Source organism: Pongo abelii, chromosome 4, assembly GCF_028885655.2.
Source record: "Pongo abelii isolate AG06213 chromosome 4, NHGRI_mPonAbe1-v2.0_pri, whole genome shotgun sequence".
NCBI classification, from domain to species: Eukaryota; Metazoa; Chordata; class Mammalia; order Primates; family Hominidae; genus Pongo; species Pongo abelii.
The window spans coordinates 37394846-37413187 of record NC_071989.2 but is presented as its reverse complement, the minus strand read 5'-3'; the positions used below and the strand labels follow the sequence as shown (position 1 = coordinate 37413187).

The 18342-nt window shown below is 37.9% G+C and overlaps 1 protein-coding gene and 1 pseudogene across 16 annotated transcripts in view; one reads left to right on the top strand and one right to left on the bottom strand.

Annotated features, from left to right (window-relative positions):
• CPLANE1 (ciliogenesis and planar polarity effector complex subunit 1) overlaps positions 1–18342 on the top strand; it is a 149939-nt gene that overhangs the window by 107459 nt on the left and 24138 nt on the right. For 13 of the 16 annotated variants that reach the window (XM_063724087.1, XM_024247401.3, XM_024247400.3 and 10 more), the window contains 4 exons: positions 423–510; positions 6210–6380; positions 9297–9327; positions 9826–9954. In XM_063724087.1, the coding sequence (XP_063580157.1) occupies positions 423–510; positions 6210–6380; positions 9297–9327; positions 9826–9954 (419 nt within the window). Of the gene's footprint in view, positions 1–422; positions 511–6209; positions 6381–9296; positions 9328–9825; positions 9955–17485; positions 17669–18342 lie in introns of all 16 variants that reach the window. The other 3 variants (XR_008525217.2, XR_008525216.2, XR_008525215.2) reach the window with 1 other exon arrangement.
• On the bottom strand, positions 17926–18215 carry LOC103890610 (ribosomal biogenesis factor-like; annotated as a pseudogene).

Sequence of the window (18342 nt, the reverse complement as noted above, 5' to 3'; positions counted from 1 at the left end):
GGAAACAGCTTATAGTCCTGGAAGAGGCCCAGGGATACTCTGGGCAGACACTGAGTAGTAAGTAGTCTTGAAGACCTAGGTTAACCGTGTTATGCCACTAAAAAAGTCATTGAGTCTCTCTGGGCTTTGTTCTCTCATCTTTAATACGAATTTATCTAGATGGTAATTAAGGTTCTTCTTCATTCTAAAATTTTATGATACAATTTTCCTGAGCCTTTTAAAAGTTTATAACTCAGTTAAGCTACAAATAAGTAAAAATTTCCTCTGCTTTATTGATCCCTACCATTTAGCTTATATTGGATTTAATCCCATTTCTTTCACTTTTGCATTAATGCAAGTGTTTAAAACTTACATAAAACTGTTTGTTATTTTGAAATTATCAAAGTATTACCATTGTTTTGTTGTGTGTGTTTTTTCTACAGATTGGACCAGTGGATCACATTGAATTCTCTTCTGGCCCTGAATTCAAAAAAACATTAGCTTCAAAAACCATTAGCATTTCTGAAGAAGGTTTGTAGGGGCTGGCTGAAGTCTTGCTTTAGTTGACCTGAAAGAATAAGCATTGCTTTGTGGAGTGCCAGAAGTAGGAGTAGTTTTCATATGTGAGCTTAAATCATAAGCTTCCCAGTTTTCAGAGTAGGATTATTTTTTTGTAATGTGATTAGCTTCCACCTCACAGCCCCTTTTTTTTTTTTTGAGAAGGCAATAACCTCCTCTGGATTTTATACCAGGATGGGGCAAGTGTGGCCTGGAGCTCAGTTTTTGTGGATTCCAAGCCATTGGCCTCATAGTGCTGAGGATTGCACAGAACTTTGTGCTGAGGTTGCTGTTTGTCTGTGATCATCAGCTGAGCTGGAATTTGAGGTTCTGGTAAAATGGCCAGGCAGTGGTGAGGTATTAAGTTTTTTCATTTTTTATTGAAAGAATGAAATTAGAATAGTTGTTTTTACTTTCTGCTGTGTCTGTGGTTCATACCTGTGTTCTCTTTCCCATTCAGTCTTGTCAGTTTAGTCTTTTCAAAAACCAATGTTTGTTAATTCTCTTTGTTTCTCAGTTTCCTTTTTCATTAATCTTTATTATTTCTTATATTTTGGGGGGATTAACTTGTTGGCTTTTTTCTAACTTTATTTTTTTCTTATTTTCTAATATGTGTAATTGAGGCTGAATATGTTCCTGCATGGACCTAGACAAGAATGTTGATACTCATCATCATCTGGTGGTGTTCAGGTCTACATAGTTTGTAGTTCACATTATGATTTCTTTAGCTTGTAAAAGGAGTTTTTAGCTTCTAAATATTAAGCATTCTAATATTGGGCTATGTTTTTGTGGTTGATTTCCATTTTCATTGCATTTTGATTAGCTGATGTGTATAATGATATCAATCCTTAGATATTTGTTAAAATTTCCCTTGTGGCTGAGGATAGTCAGTTTTTACCTTATGTTCCACATTTATTTGAAGAGACCAAACATTTTCTGTTGGTTGTATGTAGTGTATGTGTATATATCTCCCTTTGGTCAAGCTTCTAAATTGTATTGTCCAGATTTTTTATATTTTTTCTGATTCTTTAGTCAGCTTGATCCATTCTTTTCTCAGAAGGTTGCATTATAAATTACCCATAATGATTGTGGTATTATTTCTCCTTGTAAATCTGTTACATTCATCTTAAGGTTATAAGGTGAATATAGTTCAGGATTGTTATATTTCTTGTTGGATTTTGTCTCTTTTATCATTAAGTAATAATCCTCTTTATCCTCAATAGTCCTTTTTGACTTATAGTCAATTTTGTTTAATACGAACGTTACTACCTCTGTGTTCTGGTATATCTTTTTGATATGTTTTATTTTTTAAAATTTTATGTAAAATTTCTATGCTATTTTAATAGAAGGCAGAATCATACAGTTAACTTTCATATACTGAACAACAAACTTGAATCATTATCAACTCATGGCCAATCCCTTTTTTACCTATACACCCACCCACACCCACCAACTCTTCCCACCTTTTTCTTGATTATTTTGAAATGAAACCCAGACAGTACATTATTTTATGTATAAATATTTTATATGTAGCTCTAAAAGATCAGGTCCATTTTTAAAACATAAGCACAATAATATTTACACTCCTTTAAAAAATTCTTAATATACTTATATATCTAATCAGGGTTCAAATGTTGCCAATTGTCTCGTTTCAAAAAATAGTTTTTTAGGCCGGGCGTGGTGGCTCACACCTGTAATCCCAGCACTTTGGGAGGCTGAGGCGGGCGGATCACAAGATCAGGAGTTCGAAACCAGCCTGGCCAATATGGTGAAACCGTGTCTCTACTAAAAATACAAAAATTAGCCTGGTGTGGTGGCGGGTGCCTGTAGTCCCAGTTACTCAGGAGGCTGAGGCAGGAGAATTGCTTGAACCCAGGAGGCAGAGCTTGCAGTGAGCCGAGATCATGCCACTGCATACCAGCCTGGGCAACAGAGCGAGACTCCGTCTCAAAAAAAAAAAAAAAAGCTTTTTAATTATTACAGTTGGAACCCAGGCAAGATCTATAAGTGGCCATTGGTTGATGGCTTATAAGTCTCTTAACTTCTGGGTTCCTTCTCTCCTTTTTCTTCCTGGAAGTTTTCTTTGTTGAAGAAACAAGATATTTGTTCTGAAGTGTTTTTCAGAGTCTGAGTTTTGCTAATTGAGTCTCTGTGATGTCATTTAATGTGTTGTTTTCTCCTCCATATTTCTTGTAAATTGGATATCCCTTTACTTTCAGGCTGTTTGATTATGTTGTAGTTGTGTCCAGCATGTACCTAGATTTCATTCCTTTAAATAATTAGACAATCTTTTTTAACCAGCAAGCATAATCAGTGTTCATTTATTGTATTTACTGATATATTTGTGCTTATTTCTAATATCTTATTTCATGGTTTTTTTTTTGCCATTTTTTTCCTTTTGTCCCTCTTTTTTGCCTTTTATTGGATGCAGTTTTCTATATTCTGTCTTTCCTGCTGTATTGGTTCAGAAATTATACGTTTGATTTTTAGTTTTTAGTGGTTATTCTTGAATTTTTAACATTCATAGGTGAGTTAAAATTTAAGGTGAAGTTGGACATGGTGGTGCATACCTGTAGTCCCAGCTATTCAGGAGGCTGAGGTGGGAGGATCACTTGAGCCCAAGAATTAAAGGTTGTAGTATGCTATCATCACACCTGTGAATAGCCACTGCACTCCAGCCTGAGCAACATAGTGAGACACCACCTCTCAAAATTTTTTTCGTTTTAAATTAAGGTGAATATATCTACCTCCCTAACAATATAAGGACTTTAGACCTTTTTAGCACTGATTTGTTCCCTCCATCTTCTCTGATACTGTTTTTTTGTTTGTTCGTTTTTGAGACAGAGTCTCACACTGTGGCCCAGGCTGGAGAGTGCAGTGGTATGATCTCAGCTCACTGCAACCACTGCCTCCCAGGTTCAAGCAATTCTTCTTCCTCAGCCTCCCAAGTAACTGGGACTACAGGTGCATACCACCACGCCCAGCTAATTTTTTCTATTTTTAGTAGAGATGGGGTTTCACCATGTTGGCCAGAATGGTCTCAATCTCTTGACCTTGTGATCTGCCCGCCTCGGCCTCCCAAAGTGCTGGGATTACAGGCGTGAGCCACTACGCCCAGCCTCTGATAACTGTTTTCAAATATTTTACATCTACTCTGTTTTTAACCCTCCCATTTAGTTCCCCTTGCCTTTTATTTTTTAAGTCAGTGCTTAGTTAAGATTTCTCAACATTTGTCATTTTCTTTGCCAACAATTACTTCATTTTAAAATTTCTAATTTTTTTTTTTTTTTTTTTTTGAGACAGAGTCTCGCTCTATCGCCCAGGCTGGAGTGCAGTGGTGCTATCTCGGCTCACTGCAAACTCCGCCTCCCGGGTTCACGCCATTCTCCTGCCTCAGCCTCCTGAGTAGCTGGGACTACAGGTGCCCGCCACCGCACCCGGCTAATTTTTTGTATTTTTAGTAGAGACTTGGTTTCACCATGTTAGCCAGGATGGTCTTGATCTTCTGACCTCGTGATCCGCCTGCCTTGGCCTCCCAAAGTGCTGGGATTACAGGCCTGAGCTACCGCACCCAGCCTAAAATTTCTAATTTAAATAATGTAAATATGTAGGCAACAAATGTATAAAACCAAAACAAGTTTCATGATACCTTTTATTGCCTGAGATGCTGTCTGACATTTTCTCTTCTCTGCTGTTGCCCACAGTTGCTTCTTGCATCCACTTCTTTTTTTTTTTTTTTTTTTTTAAAGAGAAAGTCTCACTCTGTTGGAGTGCAGTGGCCCGATCTTGTCTCACTTCAACCTCCTCCTCCAGGGTTCAAGCAATTCTCTGCCTCAGCCTCCCGAGTAGCTGGGACTACAGGCGCCTGCCACCATGCCCAGCTAATTTTTTGTATTTTTAGTAGAGACGGAGTTTCACCATGTTAGCCAGGATGGTCTCCATCTCCTGACCTCATGATCCGCCTGCCTCAGCCTCCCAAAGTGCTGGGATTACAAGCGTGAGCCACCGTGCCTGGCCGTATTTCTTTTATTTACCTTATATTGGAGTAGGAATGATTCTTTAGTTTTAAGATTTAACTTTGGGGACTTTTCACCCATAATATTTTGAAGTACTGCTTCCTCCCCATTTTTTCTTTTCTCTCTAAAACACCTAATAGAGGCATGTTGGACCTTCTCACTCTGTTCCTTGTATCTTTTTTTTTTTTTTTTTTCTTTTGAGACAGAGTTTCGCTCTTGTTGTCCAGGCTGGAGTGCAATGGCACAATCTCGGCTCACCACATCCCCTGCCTTGCAGGTTCAAGTGATTCTCCTGTCTCAGCCTTCCAAGTAGCTGTGATTACAGGCATGTGCCACCACCCCTGGCAAATTTTTTGTATTTTTAGTAGAGACAGGGTTTCTCCATTTTGGTCAGGCTAGTCTCGAACTCCTGACCTCAGGTGATCCACCCACCTCAGCCTCCCAAAGTGCTGGGATTACAGGTGTGAACCGCTGTGCCTGGCCTCCTTATCTCTTTTAACCTCTTCTGCATAATTTCCTCCCTTTATCAGTGGTTCACTCAGGATGATTTCCTCAGATCTGTCTTCTAGTTTACTAATTCTCTTTTTTGCTGTGTCTTTGCTGTTTTAGCTATTCATTATGATTTTAATTTTGGTGGCTACATTTAATATCTAGAAGTTGTATTTATTTCTTTTTCAAATCTATCTGCGCTTTGGATGTCCTGTCCTGTTTTTTTATTGCTGTTCCTATGCTTCATCTGTTTCATAATTTTAGTCATGTTTTATGCTAACCTTTTCTGATTGTTGTATTTCATATGTGCACATTATCAATTGTTGAATCTGCATACTGACTGTCTTTCATGGTTGGTTGTTCCTTTGTGTGATTTGTAATTTTTTATCATGGGCTTATCATTAGTGGAAGTTCTGCTAGATTATGTTTGTCTTTGGAGTAGTTTTGCATTTGTTTCTTGCTGTCATTGAAGTAGGAAAAAATTGGAACAAATTTTAGTATACATTTCTTCACTTGGGGTTGCTGTACTGTATTGATGGTAGAAATTCAGACCGTGTTCATGCTTGTGGCAAGTCAGGGGTTTTGATTTCTCAAAGTTGACTTTTATTTTTCTCTCAGCTGCTGTCCATGCAGATAGAAAACTTACTTGCTGTTTCACCAGGGGAGAGATTTTCTTATTCCTATTTTATGGACAAAGCTGTCCTTCATTGCTCTAAGATATATGAAGGTAGCTCAGTTTTTCCGTCATTGCAGTCTGCAGAACCACATCTCCCATTTCTCAGTAGACTATCCCAGCATCATTGCCCACTTACTGCTCCAGCTTTGAGTTCCTTTTTCTTTTCTGGCACCAGGGGATTTCTCTGTTTAGAAAGATTGGTCGTATATTAAAAATTTTTTTTTGTAATTTAGCATGTCTGTGTTTTTATGGAAGAGCATAGGCCTGTGTACTTCAGCTCAGTCTAATAAATTTTGTTTATTTACTGTGGGAGAGCTTTAACTTCAAATTTTTTATTAAATTCATTATACAGTATAAAGCTATTAGCATAACATGTGACAAACTTCTAATATCTGTGTTGCCAGTTGGAAATAGTGGCAATTGTTGTCTTTTCCATGTGATCTTTTTTTCTCTACTATTTTATCTTAATTGTAATATATACTCTGGATTAGTGCGTTTTTTGACCCATATGGATGAAGAAGATCAAAGTGACAAAAAGGAGACTTCAGAACCTGAATTTTCAATAACAGAAAACTATTCTGGTCAGAAAACTTGTGTGTTTCCTACTGCCGATTCGGCTGTCAGCCTTTCCAGTTCCAGTGATCAGAATACTACTTCTCCTGGTATTGTTCTTTACTTTTTCATTTACACATACTCTTATTCTCCATTATAATGTTACTGAACATGATTTACTGGGAATACAGTTATGAAAGGTTTATGAAGTCATTTTGTAATATTTATTTTAGGGGAAGGAAAGTTAAAACTTTTGCTAGTCACATGAAGAACTGTGACATCTTGTCACCTTCATAAGACATACTGCAATCATGTATCATATCTTGGTGTAACTTATTAATATGAAATATGTAGCAACTGGAATTACAATAATAGTTCATTTTTACAAAAATTGAAAAATTAAAACTCTTCCAATTATAAGAACTTTGAATTTTAATTTGAAAACAAAACAGTAGCCATCACTTCTTGAGCCTCTACCATGTGCCAAACATCACTGTTTTATATGCATAGATTCTGGTTTAAGCCTGATCTATGAGGTGTAGACGCTATTATTATCCCCATTTTACAGTTGAGGAGATTGAGATTTAGAAGGATTTAGTGCCACTTTTTGTTTTATTTCATTTGGAGGTAGCAATTAAAACTGCTATTCTTTAGTCCTAATGAATACATTTTGTCCTATGAATAAAGTTCAATCACTGACAGTGGCTTGGAAATATTTTTTTTTCTCTCAGATATTGATGGTCAATTAAAATGATTTTACTGAGTGTTTAGTATATGTTCTATTACCATTATTAAAGTGATATAAACAGTAAAAATGCTATTTTAAATGGCATTACTGTTACTTAAGTAAAAGAAAAGCTATTAAGAAGCTGATTTAAATCTTGTAATTATTTTCTCAGTTCTTTCTAGATGCCATGTGTGTTTTAGTCATCAACATATGGGGATAATAATTTCCACTTAACAGAGTTGTGAAGACTGATGATCATATATAAAGCATCTGAGAATCTTGTTTTATTTTCTTGGTCACTGATAGCTTTTCTCTTCTCTTCTCTGGGGAGGATTGACAAATGAGGTTAAACAGGACTCATATGGCTAGATGGTAGAGGATTCTAATTATATCTGAGAAGTTTACACTCCATTTTATACTTGGGAACATGGGAGAATTCCAAGCAGAGAAGTAAAATGAGGAGGTTTTGAGGAAAAATAGAATGGAGGCATGGAGACCACTGAGGAGGCTACTAAAATCTGACCTGGGAAATAATGAGGGCCTGGCTAGTGTTGTGGGAAAGAAATAGAAGAAACGAGACATTTTGAATTAGTAAATGGTACTCAGTGACTAGGTGGGTAAAAGAGGAAGAGAGGGGGAACATGGTTGTTTAGTGTTGCCAGAGTCTAAGGCAAAGGTATAACTAGGTCTGATGTCAAAGTCTAGACTCCAGTCTTTTGGCTTCCCTGGTCCACATTGGAAGAAGAATTGTCTTGGGCCACACATAAAATACACTAACACTAGCAATAGCTGATGAGTTAGAAAAAAAAAAAGTCCATGCATAAATCTCATAATGTTTTAAGAACGTTTACTTGGTAATAAACAGGTACTGTGGCTGTGGGTTAGTGATCCTGGGTTACTAATAGGAGAAAGGGCAACTTGTTACTTACCAACCTTTGATGACAAACACTTCAACCTTTAACCCAAGAGGTCACCATCTTCACTAATCTCACCTACTTCCCCATATGCAGCCCAGTCATTATTGGAAGAGAATCCTTCAAGCTTTTTTTCATGAATAGGCCAGCAGGGGCCTCTCAAATACTGATAGAAAGTGTCTCTTTAATGGACCTTCTCTTTCCTAAATACATAGGATTAATATCTTTTTCTACCTAGCAAAAAGCTATAAGGGGTAGTACTGTTACTATTACGCTAATCTTAGATTTATGTGAAGTATTTCTCTCTTAGTTAAATTGAATTAGTTGTTCTTAAGAACCCACAAATGCCCAGATTCTGAGAACAAAAATAAAATCCTTGATTTGGAGGTTAATAAATTAAATAGAACAATATGTTTTCAAGAAAACAGGTATTTCATATTAAAACCATGTGAATGTGTAAGTCTTAGGGACAGATTTGGTTGATCTCAAGATAATAAAATCTTAAGGAATATTTTTTGAGAAGAGATGTCAGAACACTTTTCCCTATATTAATTGAGTTCTGTTTTTAGAATTAAACATATAGAAGAATTAAACATTTAGAATGGAAACATATAGAAGATTGAATAGATTTCAGTGTTTTTCTCTGAAGACATATAGTTAATACTGGACAAGACTTAAAAATTATATTTTGGGTCACATTCTTACAGGTAAATTGCTTCTTGGATTTAAATAAGATATTTTCTAAAATATATTACTTTCAGATCACCAGAGATTTTTTATTTGTGTATATTTTATAAAGTAAATTGCACTCCAGTACTCTAAACTGTGTACTAAGCAAAGAAGGGTTGTACCTTCTGACATATTATACTGAGTACTCAGGATAGAAAAAGTAATAATCTTATACTGGCTGGGTGCGATGGCCCATGCCTGTAATCCCAGCACTTTGGGAGGCCAAGACAGGTGAGTCACTTGAGCTCAGGAGTTCGAGACCAGCCTGGGCAACATAGCAAGACCCTCTGTCTACAAAAAATACAAAAATTAGCCTGCATTGCGGCACACACCTGTAATCCCAGCCATTCAGGAGGTTAAGGTGGGAGGTTTGCTTGAGCCCAGAGGCAGAGGTTGTAGTGTGCCATGACCATGTCCCTGCACTTAGTCTGGGTGACAGAGTGAGACATGGTCTCAAAAAATATGTAGACGGTATTCACTACCAGATAGCATATTCAGGAGGAGGATAAATATGCTGTAAATATATATCTATAAACCAATTTGGAGGTTTAAAAGTATTTTAATTTAACTTCTGGTTATATAATTTCTAAATTAGATTAACAATTGAAAGCAAAAAAAAAACCCAAAATTTTTATTAATAATGATTTTTTTTTTAGGTATGAATAGCAATGATGAATTATGTGAGAGGTAAATATCTTAAGAGTTAATTCACAATTTTCTTTAAAGTTGGGTGTAGATAGTGAAAATTTTGTTGTTCATATGTGTGTGAATTTTTACATTATATATATCTTTGTGGTTTAAAGGAATGTAAGTTTTCATTGGGTATGGAATATTTTTAAGAAATTGAGGATTGTTATATCCCTTACTGTTTTAGCACAAGTAGTTAGAATTCAATAGACTATATTTACTACATTTTCTTATATAAATATGGATTAAATTTAAACAGGCAGAATCTATAGAGGTTTTCTTCTGGACCATATGTTTCCTTTTTAAAGAAAATCTACCAAGTCACTACTTTTTGTTGATTAGTCTTTTTCACTGAGAGATAGCAGAATTACAGAAATAGAAGGAACAGTAGATATATGTTTATCATTTTGTGTTCATTTGTTACATGTTTATTTTTGCTTAATGTAATTAAGTTGTAGATACTGATATATATTTCTTAAATTACATTTGCAAATGAAGTGTTTCAGTACACCCGTTCCAGATGACTGGATTGACTGATATTGCAGACATTATTGATGACCTTATAACTAAAGACAGAGTTTCCAGTGAAGAACTTGGCTTAACAGAACAAGCTATGGGCACCTCCAGGTAATCATTGAGTAATTCATTTTTAACCTGTTTAAAATGCTTCTCATTCAAGAATGTTCAAAACTTGTCATATTTTAATGTGATTTTTATGAAACAAATCTGAAGCTTAGAATAGATTTTTTTCTTCATGTTTTGTTATGTATATGTGTCATTCTTCCCTTTTCCCTAACACTATATAGTATATAACTGTATCCTGTGAGTTTTCCCAAGAATCATCTAAGTACAACATACATTTAATCCTGTCTGTTACTAGAAGTAATTAATGATTAGTTCATAGCACTTTACCCTAAAATTAACCCTTAGAATACATTTTAAATAGGCTTTCTGATCTATCATGCAAATGGAAAACAAAAAAGATCGGGGCTGCTGTTTTTATATCAGATAAAACAGACTTTAAACCAACAGCAGTAAAAAAGGACAAAGAAAGGGACATAATGATAAAGAGTTCAATTCAACAAGAAGACTTAACTATCCTAAATATATAAGCATTCAACATTGGAGCACCTAGACTCATAAAATAAGTACTTATAGACCTATGAAACTATTTAGGCAACCACATAATAATAGTGGGGGACTTCAACACCCCACTGACAAAGTTGGACATATCATCAAAGCAGAAAACTAACAAATTCTGAAATTAAATTAGACACTTGATCAATTGAACCTAATAAACATCTGTAGAATGCTCCACCCATCAACCACAGAATATACATTCTTTTCATCTGCACACAGAATATACTCCAAGATCGACCAAATCCTTGGCCTTAAAGCAAGTTTCAATAAATTAAAAAAAAACAAACCCTGAAATCTGACTGATATGATTTGGCTGTGTCCCCATCCAAATCTCATCTTGAATTGTAGTTCCCATAATTCCCATGTGTCATGGGAGGGAACAGGTGGAGATAATTGAATCATGGGGACAGTTTGCCGCTTCCTGTTCTCATGCTAGTAAGTGAGTTCTCACAAGAACTGATGGTATTATAAGGGGCTTCCCCCTATAGTGGGCACTCATTTTTCTCCTTCCTGCCATCATGTGAAGAAGGACGTGTTTGCTTCCCCTTCTGCATGATTGTAAGTTTTCTGAGGCCTCCCCAGCCATGCTGAACTGTGAATTAATTACACCTCTTCCCTTTATAAATTGTTCAGTCTCAGGTATGTCTTATTTAGCAGTGTAAGAACAGACTAATATAGTAAATTGGTACTGCAGAGAGTGGGGTGCTACTGTAAAAATACCTGAAAATGTGGAAGCGACTTTGGAACTGGGTAACAGGCAGAGGTTGGAACAGTTTGTAGGGCTCAGAAGAAGACAGGAAGATGTGGGAAAGTTTAGAACTTCCTAGAGACTTGTTGAATGGCTTTGACCAAAAGCCTGATAGCAATATTGACAATAAGATCCAGGCTGAGGTGGTCTCAGATGGAGAAGAGGAACTTGTTGGGAACTGGAGAAGGTGATTCTTATTATGTTTTAGCAAAGAGACTGGTAGCATTTTGCCTCTGTCCTAGAGATTTGTGGAACTTTGAACTTGAGAGAGATTATTTAGGGTATCCGGTGGAAGAAATTTCTAAGTGGCAAAGCATTCAAGAGGAAGCAGAGCATCAAAGTTTGGAAAATTTGCAGCCTGACAGTGCAATATAAAAGAAAAACCCATTTGCTGGGGAGAAGTTCAAGCTCACTGCAGAAATTTCCATAAATAATGAGAAGCCAAATTTTAGTCACCAAGACCATGGGGAAAATATCTCCAGGGCATGTCAGAGACTTTCATGGCAGCCCCTCCCATCACAGGCCCAGAGGCCTAGGAGGGAAAAATGGTTTCCTGGGCCAGGCCCAGGCCCTCCTTGCTGTGTGCAGCCTAGGAACTTGGTGCCCTGCATCCTGTCCTCTCTAGCTGTGGCTAGAAGGTGCCAAGATACAGCTTGGGCTGTGGCTTCAGAAGGTGCAAGTGCCAAGCCTTGGCAGCCTCCACGTGGTGTTGAGCTTGTGGGTGAATAGAAGTCAAGAATTGAAGTTTGGGAACCTCCTCGTAGATTTCAGAGGCTGTATGGAAACGCCAGGCAGAAGTTTGTTGCAAGGGCATAGCTCTCATGGAGAACCTCTGCTAGGGCAGTGTGGGAGGGAAATGTGGGGTTGGAGCCCCCACACAGATTCCCTTCTGGGGCACTGCCTAGTGGAGCTGTGAGAAGAGGGCCATCGTCCTTCAGACCCCAGAATGGTAGATTTACCGACAGCTTGCACCATGTGCCTGGAAAAGTCACAGACAATGCCGGCTGTGAAAGCAGCTGGGACAGAGGGCTGTACCCTGCAAAGCCACAGGGACAGAGCTGTCCAAGACCATGGGAACCCACCTCTTGTATCAGCATGACCTGGATGTGAGACATGGAGTCAAAGAAGATCATTTTGGAACTTTAAGGTTTAATGACTGCCCTATTGGATTTTGGACTTGTATGAGGCTGATAGCCCCTTTGTTTTGGCTAATTTCTCCTATTTGGACTGGGTATTTTTACCCAATGCCTGTACCTCCATTGTATCTAGGAAGTAACTAACTTGCTTTTGATTTTACAGGCAGAAGGGACTTGCCTTGTCTCAGATGAGACTTTGGACTTGGACTTTTGAGTTAATGCTAGAATGAGTTAAGACTTTGGGGGACTGTTGGAAGGACATGATTGTGTTTTGAATTATGAGGACATGAGATTTGGAAGGGGCTGGGGCAGAATGATATGGTCTGACTGTTTCCTCATCCACATCTCATCTTGAATTGTAGTTCCCATAATCCCCACATGTTGGTGGAGATAATTTAATCATGGAGGTGGTTTGCCCCATCCTGTTCTCGTGATAGTAAAAACACTATTTCACGAGATCTGATGGGTTTTTTGTTGTTGATTTTTTTGAGACGGAGTCTCGCTCTGTTGCCAGGCTGGAGTGCCGTGGTGCGATCTCAGCTCACTGCAACCTCCGACTCCCTGGTTCAAGTTATTCCTGCCTCAGCCTCCCGAGTAGCTGGGATTACAGGCACATGCCACCATATCCAGCTAATTTTTATATTTTTAGTAGAGACAGGGTTTCATCATGTTGGCCAGGATGGTCTCAATCTCCTGACCTTGTGATCTGCCCACCTCGACTTCCCAAAGTGCTGGGATTACAGGTGTGAGCCACTGCACCTGGCCGATCTGATGGTTTTATAAGGGACTTGCCCCTTTGCTGGGCACTCATTCTTCTCCTTCCTGCCACCAAGTGGAGAAGTACATGTTTGCTTCTCCTTCTGCCATGATTATAAGTTTCTTGAGGACTCCCCAGCCATGCTTAACTGTGAAGTAATTAAACCTCTTTCCTTTATAAATTATCAAGTCTCAGGTATGTCTTTATTAGCAGTGTGAGAACAGACTAATACACATACCAACCGTACTTTCAGATCATAGAGGCATAAAAATAGAAATCAATACCAAGAAGACCTCTCAAAACCACACTATTACATGGAAATTAAACAACTTGCTCTTGAATGACTTTTGGGTAAACAATGAAATTAAGGCAAAAATCAGAAAATTATTTGAAATAAATGAAAACAAAGACACAACATACCAAAATCTCTGGGATGCAGCAAAAGCAACATTGAGAGGAAAATTTAGAGGCTGGGCACCGTGGCTCACATCTGTAATCCCAGCACTTTGGGAGACGGAGGTCAGCAGATCACCTGAGGTTGGGAGTTGGAGACCAGCCTGACCAACATGGAGAAACCCCATCTCTACTAAAAATACAAAATTAGCTGGGCATGGTGGCACATGCCTGTAATCCCAGCTACTCGGGAGGCTGAGGCAGGAGAATCACTTGAACCTGGGAGGCAGAGGTTGTGGTGAGCCAAGATCACACCATTGCACTCCAGCCTGGGCAACAAGAGCAAAACTCTTTCTCAAAAAAAAAAAAAAAAAAAAAAGTGGAAAGTTTATAGCACTAAACACCTACATCAAAAAGTTAGAATGATTTCAAATTAGTAATCTAACATCACATCTAGAGGAACTAGAAAAACAAGAACAAATTAACCCCAGAGCTAGCAAAAGAAAATGAGTAACTAAAATCAGAGCAGAAGTGAACAAAATCGAGAACCAAAAATCCATACAAAGAATCAACAATACCAAAAGTTGGTTATTAGAAAGGATAAACTAGATTGATAGACCACTAGCTACATTAACAAAGAAAAAAGAGAGAAGATTCAAATAAGCACAATCAGAAAACAACAAAGGTGACATTACAACCGATCCCACAGAAATACAAAAGATCCTCAGAGACTATTATGAACACCTGTATGCACAAAGTAGAAAATCTACAGGAAATGGATACATTCCTGGAAACACACAACCCCCCAACATTGAATCAGGAAGAAATTTGAAACCCGGAACAGACCAATATGAAGTCCTGAAATGGAATCAGTAATAAAAAACCCACCAACCAATAAATGCCCCAGACCAGATGGATTCACAGCCAAATTCTGCCAGACATAAAAGAAGAACTGGTGGGAATTCTACTGAAACTCTTTTAAAAAATCATGGAGGACAGACTCCTCCCCAATCATTCTATGAAGGTGGCATCACCCTGATAACAAAACCTGGCAAAGACCCAAGGAAAAAAGAAAACTACAGGCCAATATCCCTGATGAATATAGAAGCAAAAATCTTCAACAAAATATAGCAAACCGAAAGCAGCACATCAAATTGTGGTGATTGTTAATTCACCATAATCAAGTAGGCCTCATTTCTAGGATGCAAGATTGGTTTAACATATACAAATGAATAAATGTGATTAATAGCCATTTATGATAAACCTACAGCCAACATCTTACTGAATGGGCAAAAGCTGGAAGCATTCACCTTAAGAACTGGTACAAGACAAGAATGCTCAATCTTACCACTTCTATTTAACATAGTACTGGAAGTCCTAGCCAGAGGAATCAGGTAAGAGAAATAAATGCAAGGCATCCAAATAGGAAAATAAGAATTCAGATTATCTCTTTTCTATGACAGTATGATTCTATACCTAGAAAACCTAAAGACTCCTCCAAAAGCCTCCTAGAACTGATAAATGACTTCAGTAAAGTTTCAGGATACAAAATCAATGTACAAAAATCAGTAGCATTTCTATGCACCAATAACATTCAAGCTGAGAACCAAAGCAAGAATGCAGTCCCATTTACAACAGACACACACACACACATCTCTCACCAAAGAGGTGAGAGATCTCAGCAAGGAGAACTACAAAACACTTCTGAAAGAAATCGCAGGTGACATAAAAAAATGGAAAACATCGCATGCTCACAGAAGAATCAATACCCTTAAAATGACCATACTGGCCAAAGCAATCTATAGATTCAACACTATTTCTATCAAGCTACCAATATCATTTTAAACAGAATTAGAAAAAAAAAAAACTATTCTAAAATTCATACGGAACCAAAACAGGGTCTGAGTGGCCAAAGCAATCCTGAGCAAAAAGAGCAAAGCCAGAGGCATCATGTTACCTGCCTTCAAATTATACAAGGTTACAGTAACCAAAACAGCATGGTACTGGTACAAAGATGGACATACAGACCAATGGAACAGAACAGAGAACTCAGAAATAAAGTTGCACACCTACAGCCATCTGATCTTTGACAAAGCTGACAAAAATTAGGGGGAAAGGCAGGGGAAATGACTCCCTATAAAGGTTGTGAGAGAGCTGGTTAGCCATATGCAGAAGAATGAAACTGGACCCCTACCTTTCACCATATACAAAAATTAACACAAGATGGATAAAACATTTAAATATAAGACCTCAAACCATAAGAATCCTAGAAGAAACTTAGGAAATACCATTCTGGACACTGGCCTTGGGAAAGAATTTATGACTAAGTTCTCAAAAGCAGTTGTAACAAAAACAAAAATTGACAAGTGGGATGTAATTGAAGAGCTTCTGCACAGCAAAATAATCAACAGAGTAAACAGACAACCTACAGAATGGGAGAAAATATTCACAACCTTTGCATCCAACAATGATCTAATATGCAGAATCTACAAAGAACTTGAACAATTGGGCTGGGTGCAGTGGCTCACGCCTGTAATCCCAGCACTTTGGGAGGCCAAGGCGGGCGGATCAGAAGGTCAGGAGATTGAGCCCATCCTGGCCAACAGGGAGAATCCCCGTCTCTAATGAAAAATACAAAAAAATTAGCTGGGCGTGGTGGCAGGCGCCTGTAGTCCCAGCTACTTGGGAGGCTGAGGCAGGAGAATGGCGGGAATCTGGGAGGTGGAGCTTGCAGTGAGCCGAGATTGCGCCACTGCACTCCAGCCTGGGCGACAGAGCAAGACTGTGTCTCAAAAAAAAAAAAAAAAAGAACTTGAACAATTGAATAAGCAAAGAACAACTAGATTAAAAAGTGGGCAAAGACATTACAAACACTTCTCGAAGTCATTTTGTTCTCAAAAGAAGTTATTATTGAACTTATAAGACCTCATTATTTTCTGGTAAAAATATTTTTCTATTACCAGAAAATATTGTACAAAAAGGAAAAGGGATTCCACTAATTTCTATTTAATTATTTTAGTGTCTATTATTCGATGTATCTGCTGTATTATATATAACCTTATATTAAGACCATGTTAAACCAAACTTCCTAAACTAATGCATTTAGTTACCTTCAGTTGTTTTGTTAAGTTAATGATCATGTTAACAATAGTCTATTAAATGTCAATAATTAGAATAAAAATTAAATATTGACTGGATGCGGTAGCTCACACCTGTAATCTCAGCACTTTCGAGGCTGAGGTGGGAGGATCATTTGAGCTCAGGAGTTTGAGACTAGCCTGGGCAATGTAGCGAAACCTCATCTCTATAAAAAATATTTGGCCTGGCACGGTGGCTCACGCCTATAATCCCAGCACTTTGGGAGGCTGAGGTGGGCAGATCAGGAGGTCACGAGTTCGAGACCAGCCTGTCCAACATGACGAAACCCTGTCTCTACTGAAAATACAAAAAATTAGCTGGGTGTGGTAGTGGGCACCTGTAATCCCATCTACTTGGGAGGCTGAGGCAGGAGAATCCCTTGAACCTGGGAGGTGGAGGTTGCAGTGAGCCAAGATCATGCCACTGCACTCCAGCCTGGGTGACAAGAGTGAAACTCTGTCTCAAAAAAAAAATTTTTACTAAAAAAAAATTAAATATGGTTTCTGCTCTTGGAAACAGAGCTCTAAGACCAAGTTATATCAGTGTTTATGGGAGCTCGGGGGAAGAAAGTCAGTGAAAGAAGGCAATCACAGTAGTTCTTGTATTCATAAGTGAAGGGCAAGGAATTAGATGTAGCTAGAGTTTGTGCATTAGAAGGGGAGAGTGAGACTAGGTGAGTATGAAGACCAGAGGGAATCACTGAGTTCAACCTATTGACACGCAGCAGGGTGTGGTAGAAAGGGCTTTTTTTCTTTTCATTTTGCTTCAGGGGAAAACCGATTTAATATCTACCAACCTCCCCATCCCCCAAGTAACTGCATTCTGTGATTTCAACTTTTTTTTCAGTTCTGAATCCTGTTTTCTCCACTTAAAGGAAAGTTATCAAAAACAAAGGAAGATTATCAAAAACAAAATACGTTGGCAAAGTACTCATCACTTCTTCGACTTAACATTTTTACTGCCATGAAACTATTTCTGTATGTTCTTCTATCCAGACAGACATTCACTGTAGCCTATAACGTGAAAGATGTAAGCAAGGTTATGTAACTGTTTCAGTGAACAGATTTGGTGAAGTGCCTTCTGTTTTAGCACTTTAAGTTTATCCATTTTGTTGACTTCTGACATTCCATTTTTCCTAGATTGGAGGAAAGATCTGTTTATGCAGTTTGTTTTTAAAATGTGCCAATGCCTGCACATTAAGATTTTTAAAAATAAAATTGTATAAAACATATAATGTGTTGGTCTTTTGGGGGGAATTACATACATCACCACTGTATTACACTGTATCACAACTGTATTACAGCTTCATCAACATTAACTGGTTTGCTTTCAGGACGTTTCTGAGGAATTGGTTCTTTTTGCAGAGGTTCAAGAGAAAGGGCTTTTGAGAAGTTGTCTAGTTCCTTTTGTATATTTACAAATGCTTCATTAACATTGTTAACTTTTCATCATTCATAATGTTTATTTTAAGATTAGTAGTAACTGGCTTTGCTTTGTTTTTAGCCTTAAAGTTGTTTTGGCTGACCATGTGAAATACGTTCCTGGACTTCTGCCCTCTTAATTTATTCTTGGCCATTGTCTTTGATACTCACATGCAGGTTCTTTTTTTTTAAATTAATTTCCATAGGCTTTGGGGGAACAGGTGGTATTTGGTTACAAGAGTAAGTTCTTCAGTGATGATTTATGAGATTTTGGTGCACCCA